This window comes from Notolabrus celidotus, chromosome 2 (assembly GCF_009762535.1).
Source record: "Notolabrus celidotus isolate fNotCel1 chromosome 2, fNotCel1.pri, whole genome shotgun sequence".
Classification (NCBI taxonomy): Eukaryota; Metazoa; Chordata; class Actinopteri; order Labriformes; family Labridae; genus Notolabrus; species Notolabrus celidotus.
The window spans coordinates 3,270,591-3,290,144 of record NC_048273.1 but is presented as its reverse complement, the minus strand read 5'-3'; the positions used below and the strand labels follow the sequence as shown (position 1 = coordinate 3,290,144).

Below are 19,554 nucleotides of genomic sequence, written 5' to 3'. Positions count from 1 at the left end.
AGCATGAGACTTCAGTGAAATACTTAGCTCAGCTTCCTTTTAGATAACTATATAAAAAAAGGACATTTAGAGGTTGCTTTTTTTTGTGGTGGCTTTACACTGACTCATGTGTTTTCAATTCTCAGCTCCTATCAGATAAATGGTTCAAGAGGAAAGAACTCGGGGAATACTTTCCCACAAAATGATAAAGGCTCACTCGGCTTGATCTTGGTGGTCAGGGTATCGCCATAACCGCTTTGTTATCACCTTTTAGTTCTGTTTCTGTTTCAAATCCTGCGCTTGTCCCACCTGGTCGTAAGAGGCAATCAGGTTATCTTCAGACTCTTTCCAAACAGAGCAGGTCTAGACCGTACTCTATGTTCTATTATTAACAAAGACCCAACATCAAGACCGGATAAGATCCAGTCCCATCTTATAGACAGGACTCAGTCTGATCTCATCTTAATCCACCATGAGCAGATTACTTTGCAGCATTTAGCAAGTTACAGTGGCAAGGACAAACTTCCTTTAACAGGCAGAAACCTCCAGCAGGACCAGACTCATGTTCGACACACATCTGCTGAGACCGTGTTGGAGAGAGGGATAGAGGGAGATGAAGAGAGAGAGAGAGATGATAGTGGGAAGACGGATAGTAGTAGTTGTAGCAGCTGGAGTCTGGCACGTCCACAGCAGCAGAGATCCAGAGGAACCTACGAGACAAGGGAGCTCAGGGACTCCAGAAAGGTCTATGGTTAGTAACTTTAATGGGACAGGAAGAGTTAAAGTACTTCAAGGGGGGTGAAACAAGATCTCAGTGTGTCAGTCTAAGCCTATAGCAGTATAACTAAGAGCTGGTCCAAGCCTGATCCAGCTCTAACTATAAGCTTTATCAAAAAGGAAAGTTTGAAGCCTACTCTTAAAAGTAGAGAGGGTGTCTGCCTCCCGGACCTTGGATGGTAGATGATTCCAAAGGAGAAGTGCCTGATGGTTGGAGGCTTGACCTCCTATACTACTTTTAGAGGCTTTAGGTACGATGAGCAGGCCTGCATGTTTGCAGCGTAGTGTTCTAGAGGGGTAATAGGGCACTATGAGCTCTTTAAGAAACGAAGGTGTCTGACTATTAAGAGCTTTGTTGGTCAGAAGAATAATTTTAAATTCTGTTCTAGATATTATTTTATTGTGTCACTCCCTGCTCTGAAGTCTTTTTAGTTTTCTCTCACATGAGGGGTCGATGGAAGATGTGATGTCTGTAAGATGGGACAGGATCTTATCCTGTCTTGATGTTGGGTCTTTGTTAATAATAGAACATAGAGTACGGTCTAGACCTGCTCTGTTTGGAAAGAGTCTGAGGAGAACATTTGTTGTTATTTGGTGCTTTATAAATAAAGATTGATTGAGGAGCAAACATACAAGGTGAAGTGTCCATGCCTGATGTTAGCAGATTCAGCAGCATACAGCAAGCTAACAGAAAGTGATGCTTGTTTATGAGAAACCTCTGCACCGCAAAACACCCACCTCTATTGTACAAAGTGCAAATTTGCTGGAGATAAATGCAGCAGCTGCAAACACGCAGAAGGACACGTAGCTTCAACGTGCAACGGGTCACTAATGTTTGTTTTCACCCGTGCACCTTTGATACGGAGCAGACACGTCACGTGTTGGAGAAGGGTTAGACAAATAAAAACACATATTTCTACTGAAACAGATTGAAGTTTCTCTCAGCCAGCTCGCATGGAGAGCAGCAGACATGACAGAAAATAACCACCTGTCACTTTTAGACGTAGACCTGCCTGTTCTGTAGTGACCCTCTTTAGATCTTGCTTTATAAAGCATGCTCATATGTTCTGTGATCAGAAAGAAATGCCACTGTTCTCAAACTGAAATATACATTTATTGCTGCACTTAAACATTCATACATTCATGCATTTTAAGTAAGAACAGCTCTTGGTGCCCTCGTGGTTTTCATACCGTGAATTTGCAAGAAACAAACGAGATGTTTAGAGTAGATACGAATCTTGAGTGTGTTTGTTTCTCGACATTGAGGTCGGTTTGTTTGAAACATGTACATCATTTCATTGGCTAATTTCCTTCCTGAAAAACAAACAACGTGAGAACTGAAGCAGATCGTCTGGCAGAGGTGAGCAGAGACAGTTGACTTTAATTCTACATGAGAGGAAAACACAAATGAACAACATCAGTGTGCAGGATGGAGAACACAAATCAAAACTTTTCCATAAAATGTATAAAAATGATAAAAAGGCACCTTCGAATAACAGAATTTCTGAGTCCGTGTGGGGAAAAGTCAGAGAGATAGTGTGAGATAACTGCTGTGTGTGTAGATGGTGTGAGTCAAACTGTCACCAAACAGTAAATGGAAAATCACACTTTGACCCGAGCGTAAACAGAACCTGTTTGCTTTAAACACGAGAGCCTTTTCTTGACACTTTCACCTCAAAGACAGCCCGAACATGAACACGCTTACAGAAAGGATGAAATGACTGAATGTGAAACTCAAAGACATCACGCCTCCTCACTGCGTTTAAAAATAGTAACGAGTCAGAGATGTATATATATATAAAAAAAAAAAACAAGATTCAGATTTAATCTTGAGAGGAACGTTGAAGCAATAAATGAAGACGGTTTGAATCTGGAAACTTCTAACGGTTTGTGTTTCATGAATAAGATCAAGATAAACACAGAAGATTATATCCACCATTTGTCATCATCCAGGGTGTTTAAACTCTTACATTTAATGTGAGTGATGTTTATTATTCTAGATCTTTGTTTTATTCCCATGAAAAGACCAAGACCACTTCTACTCCCAACATTTACACACATCTGTTCTAGTACTCCAGTCTCATTTTCAAGACTCCTGACTCAACTTGGACTTGGACTCGAGCATTGACTGCATAAGGACTCCAAAGATAGAGAAGAGGACTGTATAGACTGTTTTAATGTTTATGTTAGATTCTTTATATGTATTTATTATTTAATTGGCTGGCACGTGTTATTCTCCCCATAAAATCTAGAATAGAATTTAAAGCTCTTAATGGTCGGACACCTCGGCATCTTACAAGCTCATAATGCCCTATAACCCCTCTAGAACACTACGCTCCCAACATGCAGGCCTGCTCATCCTACCTAAAGCCTCTAAAAGTAGTATAGGAGGTCAAGCCTCCAACCATCAGGCACTTCTCCTTTGGAATCATCTACCATCCAAGGTCCGGGAGGCAGACACCCTCTCTACTTTTAAGAGTAGGCTTCAAACTTTCCTTTTTGATAAAGCTTATAGTTAGAGCTGGATCAGGCTTGGACCAGGTCTTAGTTATGCTGCTATCGGCTTAGACTGACACACTGAGATCCTGTCTCATCCCCCGTTAAGTACTTTAACTCTTCCTGTCCTGACCATAGACCTTTCTGGAGTCCTGAGCTCCCTTGTGTCATACGTTCACCTGGACCAGCTCTTAGTTATGCTGCTATAGGCTTAGACTGACACACTGGGATCCTGTCTTTCCCTCTCTCTCCTCTCTCTGCCTGTCTCTCACTTTAACTCTTCCTGTCCCATTAAAGTTACTAACCATAGACCTTTCTGGAGTCCCTGAGCTCCCTTGTCTCGTAGATTCCTCTGGATCTCTGCCGTAGATTCCTTTTTTCGGGTCTGTCATTCATTCTTTCTTTTCTGTTCTTCTTTCCTGTCAATCCTTCCTTCTTTCTTGCTTTCATTCCCTTTTCTTTTATTCCTTCCTTCTTTCTTTCTCTTTCATTGTTTCTTTCTTTCAGTCCCTTTTCCTTTCTTTCTTTCCATATATCTTTATCCTTTATGTTTACTTGTCTTACTCCGTCCATTCCTTCTGTCTTTCCTTTACCATTTATTCTAATCTCTTTTTCTTTCTTCTGGTCTCCCTCTCTTCTCTCTTTTCTTAGACCTTTCTGGAGTCCCTGAGCTCCCTTGTCTCGTAGGTTCCTCTGGATCTCTGCTGCTGTGGACGTGCCAGACTCCAGCTGCTACAACTACTACTATCCATCTCCCCACTATCATCTCTCTCTCTCTCTTCATCTCCCTCTATCCCTCTCTCCAACTCAGTCTGGTTTGCACTTGTCCTTTTGATGCATTGTAAAACACTTTGTAATGCAGATTTTGGAAAGTGCTCTCTGAAGAGACGCTATCAGCCACTCATGTTGCTTTCAAAGATTTCACAGTAATGTTGGATGTGTGAACGAACCTTCAAGGAAAAGAAAGAGACGAGCTCAAACTGTAACAGACATCTGTGCAGGATGAACCGAGGGAAGTAAGAGATGCTAACGTCACTTGAGACTGATGCTAATGGTAGTGTTAGCATGCTAACGGCAATGTTCGCAACGAAAGTAACTAAAGTAAAATAATGATTTGCATGAAATGATGGAAATAGCTCCAAAAGGTCCCGCACATACCCTCTTTTGATCACGGCAACCCCGCCCCTCGCACCTGACGTAAGCAGTTCGTGGTTCTAGACCAGCAAAGAGTTGGAGCCGCTCTGGAACCGGGTCAGTCCAGGTTCAGACTGTCATTAGTTTGGATTAAAACAGCCGCCCTCCCTCGTGGATTCTTCTCTGGAGGTTTGGTGACTGGACTTCAACACTGCTAGTTATGCTTGAGTATTTACAGCAGAAGGATGTTGATTATATGATTAATGGGAAAGAAATACAGAGCCTGATGATCATAACGGAGCAACATGTCGGTTTTGGTCTTTATGTGATATTTGTGCAAATTAACCAAAGAACAAATCTCAGAGGACTTGGTGGCCAAATGACCGTAAAGCATTTGAAGAACCAAAACAACAAACATAAATTCTGCAGCACCTTTCTAATTCAAGCTCAAACCGTCCATTAAAGGGACGTATACATTCTTACATCCAATGCAGATCGGTGAGATGATATTATTCTACAACGTTAGATATACAATTCGATTTTTATTGGATCTGTGTTTCAGCGCTCGGCTGTATCACACCGCTCTCTGTTATCTGAGATAACTGACAGCAGCGTACTCTGTGTCACTGGATTGCACCTCCACGACCGCCGACTCTCTCTTGGGAAAGTCCAGGACGCTGTAGACCAGTGAGGATGCAGGCACTTGGCTGGACACGTCAATTGTTTCCTGCAAAGACAATCAAAGTGAGGTTGGAAAAATGATAAATTCAGGATGTTTTATGTTTCGTGAACTTCACGATTTATGTCTTTACGGATCAGGAAAGATAAGAGTGATTTGGTGAGGCAACACAACACTTAATTTTGAACAAAGACACACAGAGTTTTCTTTCTTTTGCCACACTTGTAGCCAGAAGACACATTCTGATTAGATGAAAAGACTGTAACCCTCCAACATTTAAACAGTGGATTAGAGACATGTTACATTTAGTAAAGCTGGAGAAGATAAGGTATACTGTCAGGGGATCGGCTAACAAGTTTTTACTGATATGGCAGCCCTCTCTGAGTCATGTTGATGTTCTAAGCTCTGATAATTTTGTGGATGAGTAACCTTTCATGTCAATGTAAGCAATAAGAGGCATATGAAAATGGAAGGACCCTTGAGATGCCCCTTTGGCTCATGCTGCTGCTCCCCTCTTTTGTGTGTTTCAGTGCTCATGTATGCCCTAGATAATGGTGTACTGTTTTAACCCATCCCATAGGAAAATACATTTAGAGAGGAGATCTCAAAAGTGTTTCATTTCTGTCTCCTAGACAACAATGAGATCTGTTTGAAAGCAAAATGAGACTATAGCTTATGTCTCCTGTTTCTCATTCTTGCCTCCAGAAAAAAAGTCTCAGCTTAGTCTCCCTTTCAGTTCAAAAGGAGATCTGGTCAGAATCTGAAATGATTCTCAGGTATTTCTCAAGTGTTGTGACTCCTTTAGAGCTCAGGTGGAGAAATCAGGGAGCTCTCTCAATCTAACCTCATCCATTTGTTTTTGTCAGACTCAGTTTTTGTGTCTCAAGTTGAGCTCAGATGGAGCAAAGAAAGAGCCTGAGCTCATCTTTCCATGAACATTTACAGTGCCCTGCAGAAATTAAGATTTCAATGTAATTGTCCCATAGACTGTATAAAATATGGACGTAGTATCCGTGACGTCACCCATCTGTTTCTGAAGAGCTGTTTTGAGACCAATCGGCTGCGGCAGCCATATTGCTTCTGTCGAGCCAGTGTGACGTAAAGAGGCGGGCTTTGAGCCTCCTAGCCAACAGCTGCAGTGTTCCCACAGGCAGCTGTGCCTCTCATTGGAAGACTAGTAATCTCAATATCTTCGAAATTGACGAATTAGAAAAAAATTCACCCCCCTCACAGTGAGAGGACGTCGAGAAATTAGCTATTCAGACTACACTCATCTTTTGTACCAGGCTGTAAACATGTTTATTAATGCTGCAAAGATCGTCTTTTCCCCATTCATGTGTATGTGACTTCCGGTACTTCCGGAGCCAGCCTCAAGCTGATCCTCCATGAACTGCAGCTTTTAACACTTCCGCATTGACTCATATTTTTAGACCGGAGGTTGCCGCTTGAATTGTCCACAAACTTACAATTCTCATTAAAACATTTGAAACACTTCAAGATCAGATATTTAGACGTGAAATGATCTCTTCTTTGACTTCACAATATGGTCCTTAGTTTACAAGTCTGTTTGGAACAAAACAACTTCACAAAGATTTAGTGGATTTGAGAGAAATTACAAAAGATAGAGATTTCATACGACAGGTATGACAGACCATTTATTTAAAGTATGGGCCGCAAAAAGACTGAGCAGATTTAGCCAGATTATTATAATTAAAGGGGTGGATTCTTTTGGGCACTGGTGGCCTAGCGGTCTAAGCGCCCCACATACAGAGGACACAGTCCTCGTCGCAGGGGTCGCCGGTTCAACTCCCGGCCGGTTGACCATTTCCTGCATGTCTTCCCCCGCTCACTACTCCCCACATTTCCTGTCTCTCTTTAGCTGTCCAGTCAAAAAAAGGCAAAAAGGTCAAAAATATCATTTAAAAAAAGAGAAGAAAATGAGCCATTAATGAGATCTCTCATTTAAGTCTCAAATAAGACTCATGTCATGGTCTCAACTATTTCTCCTGGTGAATTTTAGGAGAAACTAATGAGAACAATTTGAAACTTGAATAAAGCTGAAGTGAGAATCTCAATTTTGTCTCCAGAGACTAAGAAGAGACATTTCACTTTCTTAGCTTTTGTATTTATTTCAATTTATTTATTGTATTTCATATTATTTATTTTATTATTATTATTTATTCATTTGTTTTTATTTCCTTCCATTGTAATGTTTTGATATTAAGTTGTATTCCCTCTTAATGTTACCATGGGTGGGGTTGGTGGGGGATTCTATTAATCAGTATATGTCGTCACTGTGAATTAATATTATTGTATTGAAAAATTCATAAATAAACTTTGTTTCAAAAAAAAAAAAAAAAAAAGGACAGATAAGAGTGGTCTTACTTGAATCGTAGGATTGGAGTTTTGATGTGGAGATGCTTCTTGTTTGTCTGTATAGGAAAGAGAACAGGCGCACTGATGAGTCAACGAAGGGTTAAAAATGATTATTTCCTGCTATATGTGAACATGGGGAGCTGAGGCATCAAACTATACAGTTTTTCATTTCAAAGAAAAGCATTCAGAGTTTCACATTTTCAAACTGTTCTGGTTTTAGTTTCAAGACACTTAAAATAATCCATCCAAGTACCTTCGCTCACACTGCAGTACGTCTAAGATGAAAATGTGGGCTTTAAATTTCTGCTTTTGGACTGTTGTATCTTGACCGCCCGTGATGTGTGGATGCAGAAGGAATCTTCGTGACACTGGCTAGCTCGCCAAAATATGTTGCAGCCAAGAATACAGTCGGACGCTGGACGGACGTTTCACTTGTCTCAACTTTATTTACCTTAACAGAACTCTTTTCGACATATTCTCCGGCTGCTCACAGAACACTGCAGCTTCATGCTAACAGCATCTTTCAGTTACAACGTTCCATAAAAACTCTTCTTCTCACTAACACGTCTGTGTATATGCTCCGTTCCTGACTCACAGGCACCACCTAGTGGTGTAAATAATACAGCGCATGTAATCACATGTAAACATCAGCTGCGAAATTAATACTGCAGTTCAGGAAAAGACATTAACTTTCTCAGTTTCGGAACACAAAATGACATCTATAACTATAACAAATTCAAGAAAGACTTATTAAAACCAACAAATACTTATAGAGTCCCTTATTAACATTGTCAACTAAATGGTCCTTGTTGGATCTCTCACACTCTCCCCCACTTCCAAAAATGTCGTCCCGACATTTAATTATACCTGTTTGCCTTACACAGAATTACATGGAGCATTGTTTAATCGATTGGGCATGTTAGCTTTACCTTTATGAGATACTCAGACTACCGTGCACTGCAGACATGAATATACCTGATTTTATCAGTATTTGTGCCCAAAACTTGTGCCATAACGCACATTACAAAGCCCATGAATCCACACACCTAGATGGGTCCACTCCTTTTGTTTTCCGTTTTTATGTTACATAACAGTTAACAATTCTTAGACTCCATCAACCTCAACATAAACACAAATTCAGGAGACAGTCTGTGTTTCTTATTACCAAAACTTAACAAGGCACTAAGTATAATTCAATTTGGTGGGTCTCTTTCTTTCCTTTCTTTTTTAAATTTTTTTTTTTTTTTTTTTTTTACCAGGGCCGCCAATAACCACCGACAGCTATCTCTTTGGTAGAAACAGTTCTCTCTGTAAAACTTGGCTGGCCAAGTCTGTCATAAGTCAGAGTCTGGGGTTGCCTCTTTTGTCTCCATGGATACCGTTTCCCTTGTTCTGTCTCCTCAACCTCATCTACCGAACTCTCAGTGTCTGTTGTAGCCACATCACCTATACTCTCATCTGATGCTGCTGTGTAGACCACATCCTCCTGTCCCTCCTCAGGAGTTTGAGCAAACTCACACAGTTCTGGAGCAGTCATTTCACCCTGAGGACAAAACTCCTGAGCTGCTGGACTGAGTGCAGGTGAGAATGAGGGTTCTTCTGAAGGCCATGTGAGGATCCCTGGAGGGAAATCTTCATCTGATTCCTCTTCAACATCTGTTTGGTGTATATACTGTGTTCGAGATGTTTGTTGTTTCATTTGTCTTTTCTTTGTTTGAGCTGAGGTAGGAATCTCAGTTTCAGGAGCAGCCACAGGAAGAAAGTCACATGGTAACAGCATGTTTCTGTGCAGTATTCTTGTCCTGCCTCTGCCATTTTCTGGTTCCACCTCAAACACTGGACTGTTCTCACCTTTTTGACTCTTGATGACATAAATGTTGTCTTCCCAGTAGGAGCGGATTTTACCTGGTCCCCCCCTTTCTGCTACGTTTTTCACCAGGACACGGCTGCCTACTTGCAGTGTGGGACCGTACACTCTCTTGTCATACTGTTTTTTTCCTCTCTCAGCTGACTTGGAAGCATTTCTGCAGGCAATGTCATACGCCGTAGCCATTCTCTCTCTCCACTTCTCCACATAGTCCTGATAGGAGCCTGAACAGTCCTGACTGTCTATACCAAACAGCAGATCGACTGGCAACCTGGGAGGCCTGCCGAAAAGAAGAAAGAATGGAGAGAAGCCTGTAGCTTCGTTAGCAGTGCAGTTATAGGCATGTATGACCTTAGGGAGGTGATTTTTCCAGTCACTTTTCTGTTCTTCGGTGAGAGTTCTTAACATCGAGAGAAGTGTTCTGTTAAACCTCTCTGTTTGTCCATTTCCCTGGGGATGATATGGACTGGTATGAGACCCCTTGACACCAGCAAGCTTTTTCAGGTGGAACAACAGCTTGTTTTCAAATTCTCTTCCAAGATCATGGTGTAGTTTCTCTGGAAAACCAAACTTGAGACAGAAATCATTGAACAATTTTTCTGCCACTGTTTTAGCTGATTTGTTGGTTGTGGCATATGCTTGGGCAAAGCGAGTGTAATGGTCCATTACTACAAGGATGTATTCATAACCTCCTCTACATTCCTCCAAATGCAAGAAGTCCACTGAAACCAGCTGGAATGGGTGAGTGGTCTCAATACTCAACATAGGTGCCCGTGTCTGTCTGTTTGGTTTTCTTTTCTTGAGACACTCACATACATTTGTCACAAAGTGCTCTGTGTCCCTTTGCATTTTGGGCCAAAAGAAGCGGTCCCTGATCAGATTTAATGTCCTTTCTGTGCCCAAGTGGCCCATGTCCTGGTGCAGTTCCTTGAGAACAAGAGGACGGTACACTTCGGGTAGCACAAGCTGACATTTTGTTTGAGTCTTTCTGTGCATTGTCCCATCTGTCCTGATCTGGAGCTTGTCCCACTCCCTGGCAAGAGTTTTCACCTCGGGGCTCTCATCCTGTAGTTCTCGTGCAGTTGGTCTTTTGCTTCTCATTTTGTACTCATAGATTTTGCCTATCACAGGATCTAGCTGTTGAGCTGTTTTTATTTCATCTCTGGCTAATGGCTGAACTGTGTTTAACAGATGTTCTGCTTCTACCTGCCTCTGCAGAGCACTAAATGAAACTGAACTCAAGAGCGGACTTGGTTCTTGTTGCATACTAATGCCCTGTTCTGTTGCCTTAACAGTGTCTTGACAGATTGACTGCGTACACTGACTCATGTAGCTCTCAAAATTAACTGGCATTCTTGACAACCCATCTGCATCAGCGTTTGCTTTACCTGGCCTGTATTTTATTGTGAAATTAAAATCTGCTAACTCAGCTACCCATCTCTGTCCTACTGCATTCAACTTTGCTGTTGTAAGTATATAGGTGAGTGGATTATTATCTGTATAGACTACGAAAGATGGGGCATGAAACAGGTAGTCTCTGAAGCGCTCACAGATGGCCCACTTAAGTGCCAGAAACTCTAGCTTACCAGAGTGCAGGTGATAGTTTTTTTCTGGAGGGGTCAAAGTTCTGGATCCATAGGCTATCACCTTCAGTCCGCTGTTTCTCCGCTGGTACAACACCGCTCCGAGTCCTGCCTGCGAGGCATCTGTGTGCAGGATGAACGGCTCATTCAGGTCTGGGTAGCCTAGAACTGGAGGGCTGGAGAGTCTGTCCACTAGGTCACTCAGGATCTGGTGATGGCTGTCAGTCCAGGAAACTGGTGCTGCTGAAGGACGCTGTCCCTGCTTTCCATTCTTTGTTTTCCCCTTTTTCGACACTTTAAAGTCTTTCTGAGAGAAACATGCAGCAGTTGGTGGGGCTACTAGCAGTTCATACAAGGGCTTTGCTATCCTTGAAAAGTCTTTAATGTATGGTCTGTAGTAAGACAGAAAGCCTAAGATCTGCCTGACTTCTCCCACTGTGCTAGGGTGTCTTTCTTTCAGAGCTTGTACAGGGGCCACCTCTGCTGGATCCATACCATGACCCTCTTTAGACACTATCCTGCCCAAGAATCTGACTTTAGACTTAAACAATTCACACTTCTTTGGTGTGAGTTTGACTCCATGTTGCTGATAACGATGCAAAACTGTTCTTACATGTTCTACATGGTCTATAAAGGACTTACTATGCACTAGGTTATCATCAAGGTAAGGCAGGCAAATATCATCACGTAAACCCCACAAACACTCTTCCATACTTCTTTGGAATTCAGCAGGTGCTGAACTCAAACCAAAGGGGATCCTCACCCATTGGTAAAGGCCCCAGGGGGTAATGAAGGCGGTGAGAGGCTGACTGTCCTCATCTACAAAGCCTTGGTGATATGCCTTACCTTGGTCTAACACCGAAAACAGAGAGCTCCCACTGAGACTGTCCAACATGTCTTGAATTCTCGGAATGGGGTGTCTATCCGGCACAGACTTCCGATTCAGCTCCCGGTAGTCTACACACAGTCTCAATTCACCTGATTTCTTCCTCACACACACAATGGGTGATGAGTAAGGTGATCTTGATTTTGCAATCCAGCCCCTGTTAATTAAGTCTTGAAGATATTCCTTTACCTCCTGATGTAGTGGCTTGGGAACACTGATGTAAGTCTTTTGGACAGGTGTCTGGTCTTTCAGGGTGATGTGCAGACGGAGTGACGGTATGCAGCCTACATCATTCTCGTCTCGAGAAAAAGCTCTGCACTCCTTCCTGAGCATCTCTCTCACCAAAGTCTGTTGGTCACTAGTTAAGTGGTCTAATGCTACAGGTGGGTCCCATGCTTCACCACAGTCAGTGTCAGGGCATTCTGTACCTGGACAGTTTGTGTCTCTTGGCGCAGCCCTTTCTGGCCCTCCTTGTGACATGGGTTGTACAGCAGCTGGGTACACAGCTTTCACATTCTCTATGTGTCCCAGGCTAACACGTGGGCCCAGTGTGATGCTGTGTCTTGAAGTGTTAATCACAGAAATAGGGACGGTGGCTGAATTACCTCTCTTCATAGTAAACAGTACTTCTTGGATGTGTAGTCCCTCAGGTAAGCTTGTGTTCATGTTGGGGCAAAACAACATTACAGTGTCTTTCTCAGTCTGTGTGTGTGTGCGACACTTAACTGTGGTGACCTCCCCTGGGTGCAAAACAACTCTACTCTTGCCTGTTCTTACTCTGGTTCCCTCACTGGTGTCTTGGTGAGTGTGTATTAACTGGACAAAAGTTTTTGCAGCACCAGAGTCAATGTCAAAAGCGCCACTGATGATTTCTGTAGCACAGTCACTTGCTGCCACACCTCTCTGTTGTTTGAGTTGTTCATTGATCACTTCCTCTATTACATTGAAGCCAATAATAGGGTCTGATGCCACATTTGGATCACTAGAAACCAGTACTGGCACTAGCAGGTTAGTACTGGTGGCTTCTGACCCACTTAGTTTAAACTCTACAGGTATCCATCCTATGAAAGGTATTTCAGTCTGATTGGCTGCAAGGCCGTTCAGTGGTTCTGGCCCTAAGAGTTCATCTAATGTTCTGATTGAACTGTTGGGTAGGTGTTCTGCTCGCCATCTGTCATTTATAACTGTTGCTTGAGCACCTGTATCCCACAATGCTATCACTGGCACATTATCAAAGGTACACTTGACCATCTTGCGTTTACCTATTAGTTTTATAAGCTTTTTACCTTGTTTTGCAGAGAGGTAATCAACTTGGCAGGTTTCTGGTAGCTTGTTATTTTGTGTGTCTGTCTCAGCTAAGTGTTGCTCAACTAGCCTAACTGCTCTACAAAGAGGTTTGTGTTCCTGCCATTGACACTTCTGACATGTTTTGGAGCAATACACTGTGGCTGAACACCCTGCACATGTCTTGAGCTGTTTGCCTGTGCCCTCCTCCTGTAGGCAGTTGTGGCAGTGGCGGGACTCTGATGGTTGTGGCTGGATCACTGCTGGTCCCTCGGCAGCAACCCTCTGGAGTTTTCCTGCACCTGCCGTAACCCTCTGCATCCTCTGGAGATGTGGCCATGCTGACCACACTTGAAGCAGTGGCTGCAGCTCTCTCCCTCTCCTTTGTCCTGACAGGTCCTGCAGCCCCTCCTATGAATGTCTTTGGACTCTGTTGTACGCTTGGAGTGATGTGGCTTACCAGCACTCATTGAGGCAAGCATCAATCGTTTCATTTCAGCAACCTCTGTTTGAAGTTCTCTTACCAGAGAGTGAACTTCAGGCTCAGGCGGAGGGTGAGACACTTTGGTCTTTTCCTTGGAAAGTTCTGATGAGCCTCTCTCAGGCTTGGTGTTTTGAGGTGAGGAGGAACCATGCGAACTATTCCAAGCGTTGCTCGCTGTCTGCAGCTCATTCACTCTGGTAACCTTTGTGCCGTGTCTTTTCAACTTATTGAGCCTCTCCGTCTCTAGGTTAGCTGCTTCAGTTATCTTTTCAATCAGGGTTTCATCCGTCACACCTGGGTCATCCAGTAGGGGTTTAATCTGATATTTAATATTGTCATTAAGCAGTCCTGTCCCAACTGACCTCAGGAACTTCTTTTTGACTAGGTCTGCACTGTAATGTTCCTCAGACCCTCTCCCCTTGGATGCAAAAAGCAGTCTGTCTTTGAGTTCAATAGCTCTGAACAGAAAATCTTGTGCTGACTCTTTAGGCTCTTGGGAAATGCTGATCAGTTTTTGGTACAGGTCTGACGTGTCATCTTCTTTGTAATGTCCCTTTAATATTGTTGTAAGCTGAGACAACGTCAGATCAGTCTTTATTTCTAGCATGTCACGAAGCTTCAACCCTGGGCTAATAGCCCGTATCACAGCCTCAATGACTTCTGACTCACCATGACCCTTGCGGAGCCCACTCTCTATCTGGTGCATGAGGTTGGTGAAAGACAACTTATCACGTTGTCCTCCTTCACCGATCTGGCCACAAATCCTAAACTCCCGGCGAATTGTCACTTCTGGTACTTTAACAGGAGTCAGGTTCTGGACTGGACTGACTCGAGGACTTTCTGGTATGTTCAACTTTTCACCGATGGTTTTTATTTCCTCATCAAGGGCTTTGCGGGACTGTTGGAGCTCCAGGTATTTTCCCTTCATCTCCGTCATGTAGCGAGATTCCCGCTCTCTTCCCTCGCTGGCCTCCGCCATCTTGTCTTCCACGAATATCAAAAGTTCTTTAACAGTGTCCATTGCTTCGTCTTGTTCTACACTCTGTTCAAGCTCGTCCAAGTAGTTTTCAACAGTTTTTATGAGTGCTCTTCTACTTTTGTTTACACTCTCATCTTCCTTGTCAATGCATTTCAGGTATTTACAGACCTCCAGAATACGGTCCCAGCTCAGCTGACATAAAGCAGTAGAGGTCCGATCAAGGAGAATCTCCAAATCCATCGTGGTTCTTTGCTTTTTCTCGGTTCGTCTCCGGAGTAAAGCTCCTTTCTCCCGCGCAAACACGGCGGCTCGTAGGACTTCACTCCTGGCTAGCTCGCCAAAATATGTTGCAGCCAAGAATACAGTCGGACGCTGGACGGACGTTTCACTTGTCTCAACTTTATTTACCTTAACAGAACTCTTTTCGACATATTCTCCGGCTGCTCACAGAACACTGCAGCTTCATGCTAACAGCATCTTTCAGTTACAACGTTCCATAAAAACTCTTCTTCTCACTAACACGTCTGTGTATATGCTCCGTTCCTGACTCACAGGCACCACCTAGTGGTGTAAATAATACAGCGCATGTAATCACATGTAAACATCAGCTGCGAAATTAATACTGCAGTTCAGGAAAAGACATTAACTTTCTCAGTTTCGGAACACAAAATGACATCTATAACTATAACAAATTCAAGAAAGACTTATTAAAACCAACAAATACTTATAGAGTCCCTTATTAACATTGTCAACTAAATGGTCCTTGTTGGATCTCTCACACATAGTAATACTTTTATTACAAGAAAACAATACCAGTATCAAACAAGCACCCGGAATGCTTGGGAGAACAGCTCTGCAAATCTGCTGACTCCCAGAATGCTGTTGACCAGCACCTTTTATAGGTCTGCCAACCAATGACATAGCCTACTGCAAAGCCCAAACTTATCTTGATCTCTAGTTATCTATTTTACCCTCCTGGGCTCTGCTAGCCTAAGGGTTACAAAACTTATCCATGCATGTCGCTAAATTGGAAGGGGGTCTCAATCTAATTTCCTTGAAAGTCTGGGAGAACATAGGTTTCTCCTTGACTCGTTTTACGTCAGTTACTTATTAACTATCAGATACTTCAGGACAAATTAAACAAACAAGATGCTTTTTTAAAAATGTGGCCAGCAAAGTTTGTGGTCTCTATGCTAAGCTAAGCTCATTTTTGCCTGCCAGTGCTTAAAGGGATCGTTTATGTTTCTCTTAAATGTGACTGTATGAGGTACGCTTCACTACAATGTTTCCCACAGTGAATCCTGGTCAGCTTAGAACGGGGGCCAGGCTATAAACCGCTGCAGACCGGGTCACCTCTACCACAGAATTTGCAAATTTTTAGAAAATCAACTGATCCAAACACGACACATGCTTTCCTTTTTGATAAAGCTTATAGTTAGAGCTGGATCAGGCTTGGACCAGCTCTTAGTTATGCTGCTATAGGCTTAGACTGACACACTGAGATCCTGTCTTTCCCTCTCTCTCCTCTCTCTGCCTGTCTCTCACTTTAACTCTTCCTGTCCCATTAAAGTTACTAACCATAGACCTTTCTGGAGTCCCTGAGCTCCCTTGTCTCGTAGGTTCCTCTGGATCTGTGCTGCTGTGGACGCACCAGACTCCAGCTTCTATCCATCTCTCCACTATCATCTCTCTCTCTCTCTTCATCTCCCTCTATCCCTCTCTCCAACACGGTCTCAGCAGATGTGTGTCTAACATGAGTCTGGTCCTGCTGGAGGTTTCTGCCTGTTAAAGGAAGTTTGTCCTTGCCACTGTAACTTGCTAAATGCTGCAAAGTGCTCTGCTCATGGTGGATTAAGATGAGATCAGACTGAGTCCTGTCTGTAAGATGGGACTGGATCTGATCCGGTCTTGATGTTGGGTCTCTGTTGATAATAGAACACAGAGTACGGTCTAGACCTGCTCTGTTTGGAGAGAGTCTGAGGAGAACGTTTGTTGTGATTTGATGCTTTATGAATAAAGATTGATTGATTGATTGACATTCATGTTCTTGTGCCTGAAGTGCTCTAATTGATTGTGACAGCAACAATGACATGCTGTTTACCGATCACACAGGAGGACATTGACTCTGGTTTTGCTTTACTGTAATTCTGATGAGGCATGACTTGTGGTCCCTCTTATCAGGCATCACTACGGGTAGAAGACGGAGGAGCTGAAGTATTAGGGTTATTGGTCGGAAGAACCAGGTTAACTTGACACGGTACAGGAACGCACCGTCAGCTGAAGCTTGTGCTCGCGTGCTCATGTGGGAAATCACCCGCTGTGTTTGGTGTCTGAGGTCACGGGGGCTGTCAAATATTTAAATTTCAAAACCTGTCACCCGAGTTCGACGTAGCGGCACATCGGTTTAATCGTGAACAAATAATGCAACTGACTATTTTCCGCCCACCCCTCTTTGATAATCAGCACACTTACATTTGCATGCAGTGTTGGAGGACTTCCTTTAAAAAGCAGTGAATCATCACGTTTGAAGAGGATGTGAAACTGCAACCTGGTTTGCATTTTTAGCGTTTAACCACACAATTGCAACTTTTTCCACAGAATATCAACATTTTTTTCACTTTCTATTTTTCTACTTGAAACAGACAGACGGTGCCACGTACTATAACCCTACACACACATCTTTCCACTGGTCTGACTTAAGTCAACAACAACTTACATTCAAGACTGGATAGGAGTGTCACGGTGTATTCGGTTACTTTTTCTGTTTTAAGTTATATTTTTGGGCATTTTTGTCTTTATTTATATCAAAGATCTCCAGAGACTTATTCATGCTTTTATATCCTCTCGTCTTGATTACTGTAATTCCCTGTACTCATGTCTTAGTCAGACATCAATCCACCGTCTTCAAACAGTTCAAAACGCAGCAGCTCGTGTTTTAACAGAAACTAAAACATGTGCCCACATCACCCCCATTTCAGCTCATCTACACTCGCTGCCTTTTCATTTCAGGATTGATTTTAAGATTCTTTTATTGACTTTCAAAGCACTACATGGACTTGCCCTTCTCTATATATCTCTGAGCTTTTATCCCCCTACAAACCTAGTCTCAGTCTGAGATCCTCTGGCAGTGCTCTGCTATCTGTTCCAAGCAGTGGCGGTTCTAGACCAATTTTACTGGGGGGTCCAGGCTGGGGCCAAGGGTGTTGTCAGAGGGACACATTCAACTCTGACAAAAGAGACTGAGAAGGGCGAGGACCGGCTGAGAGCAAACTGGCAAAACATCAGTGCATCCCTTCATACTAGACATATATTCTACTGTGTACTAGATCAACATGCAGACTGACAGCAGCTGTTTGGATGTTTACACTCAACATGAGTCCCTTAGAGCTCTAAGGGACTGGAACCAAGTGCCACATGCATGTGTTTCACCTGTAACATTGCCGCGATACTGAAGCTTTTTTTATTGTATAATATTTGTTTGGTGTAGAGGTGGGGGGCACAGGGGGGTCCAGGTTCAGGCCCCTCCCTGGACCCGCCACTGGTTCTACGGACCCGGCTGAAAACCAAAGGGGACAGGGCGTTTTCAGTCAGAGCTCCGACACTCTGGAACAGCCAGCCAGAGGAGATCAGACCTGCAGAGTCAGTCCCGTGTTTTATGTCATTACTTAAGACACATTTTTACAGGAAAGCTTTTATTGTGTGATTTGATTTAATTTTAGCTCTGATTTTAAGGGTCTGTTTTATAAGTTTGTATGTTTTTAAGCTTTTTTTAGATCCCTACACTGGCTTCCTGTCTGTCAGAGAATAGACTTTAAAATCCTGCTGATGGTTTATAAAGACCTGAATGGGTTTAGGCTGATCTGCTACTACTTTATGAACCACCTCGACCTCTGAGGTCATCAGGTCCTGGTCTGCTTTCAGTCCAGAGAGTCAGAATGAAACATGGTGAAGCAGCGTTTAGTCATTATGCTCCACATATCTGGAACACACTCCCTGAAAGCTGCAGGTCTGCTCCAACTCTCACCTCTTTTAAATCAAAGATGAAGACCTTTTTATTTACCTCTGCCTTCCTATCTTAGATTATTTTAACTCACTTTAAATTAAAATTTTAATGTAATTTTTAATATATTTCTAATTTTCCTTTTCTTTTCTGTTTCATCATATTTGTCATTTTAATTATGTTCTTTTATGCCTGTCTGAATGTCTCCAATGCTTTTAATGTTTTAATGTAAAGCTCATTGAGTTGCCCTCGTGTCTGAAATACACTATTCAAATAAAGCTCCTTGCCTTTTATTTAATTTTTTTCTTAATCGTTTCATTTTGCTTTGCACTTCCTCTTGTTTTTATTACCCACTGTAAAGCACTTTGTTATTTGTGTTGTACAGTGCAGTATAAATAAAGTATTATTATAATTATTTATTTGATAGGACAGCTGAAGAGAGACAGGAAATGTGGAGAGTAGAGAGCAGGGGAAGACATGCAGCAAGAGTCGAAGCTGCTACCGCTAGGCACACGCCTAAACCGTTAGGCCAATGGAGCCCCTCAGATACATTTTTAGACTTTTTAACATTTTTAACTCAAATAAAGACACAAAATAATGACAAATAAATAAATAAAAATAATGACAATATAAAATAAAAAATAAAACAGACAAAAAAATAAATAAATAAATAATAGTAATAATAATTTAAAAAAGGGGAAAGTAAAAAAATAAGAATAATCCCAAAATAAACACAATAAAATAAAATTAACAGATTATATGCAGCAAGAAACAGTTTGAACAAACACAACCAGTCAAAAGTTTGGACACACCTTCTCATTCAATGTTTTTTATTTATTCTAATTATTTCCAACATTGTAGATTAATACTGAAGACATCAAAACTATGAAATAATCTGCTTTTACCATAATCTGGATTACAACAGTAGTTAAATAGAGCTATCCATTGTGTACTAACCCTACCTCTGAACAACACAACTGATGGTCTCAAACACATTAAGAAGGCAAGTCATTCTACAAATGAACTCTTG

The 19,554-nt window shown here is 42.3% G+C and overlaps 1 protein-coding gene across 1 annotated transcript in view; it reads right to left on the bottom strand.

The window, feature by feature from the left end:
* Positions 1–1,851: 1,851 nt before the first annotated feature.
* LOC117825349 overlaps positions 1,852–19,554 on the bottom strand; it is a 28,249-nt gene continuing 10,546 nt past the window's right edge. Inside the window, exons 4-5 of the mRNA XM_034701158.1 lie at positions 7,451–7,497; positions 1,852–5,113 (exon numbers count right to left, since the gene is read on the bottom strand). Of these exons, the coding sequence (XP_034557049.1) occupies positions 4,976–5,113; positions 7,451–7,497 (185 nt within the window). The 3' untranslated portion in view covers positions 1,852–4,975. The remainder of the gene's footprint in view (positions 5,114–7,450; positions 7,498–19,554) is intronic.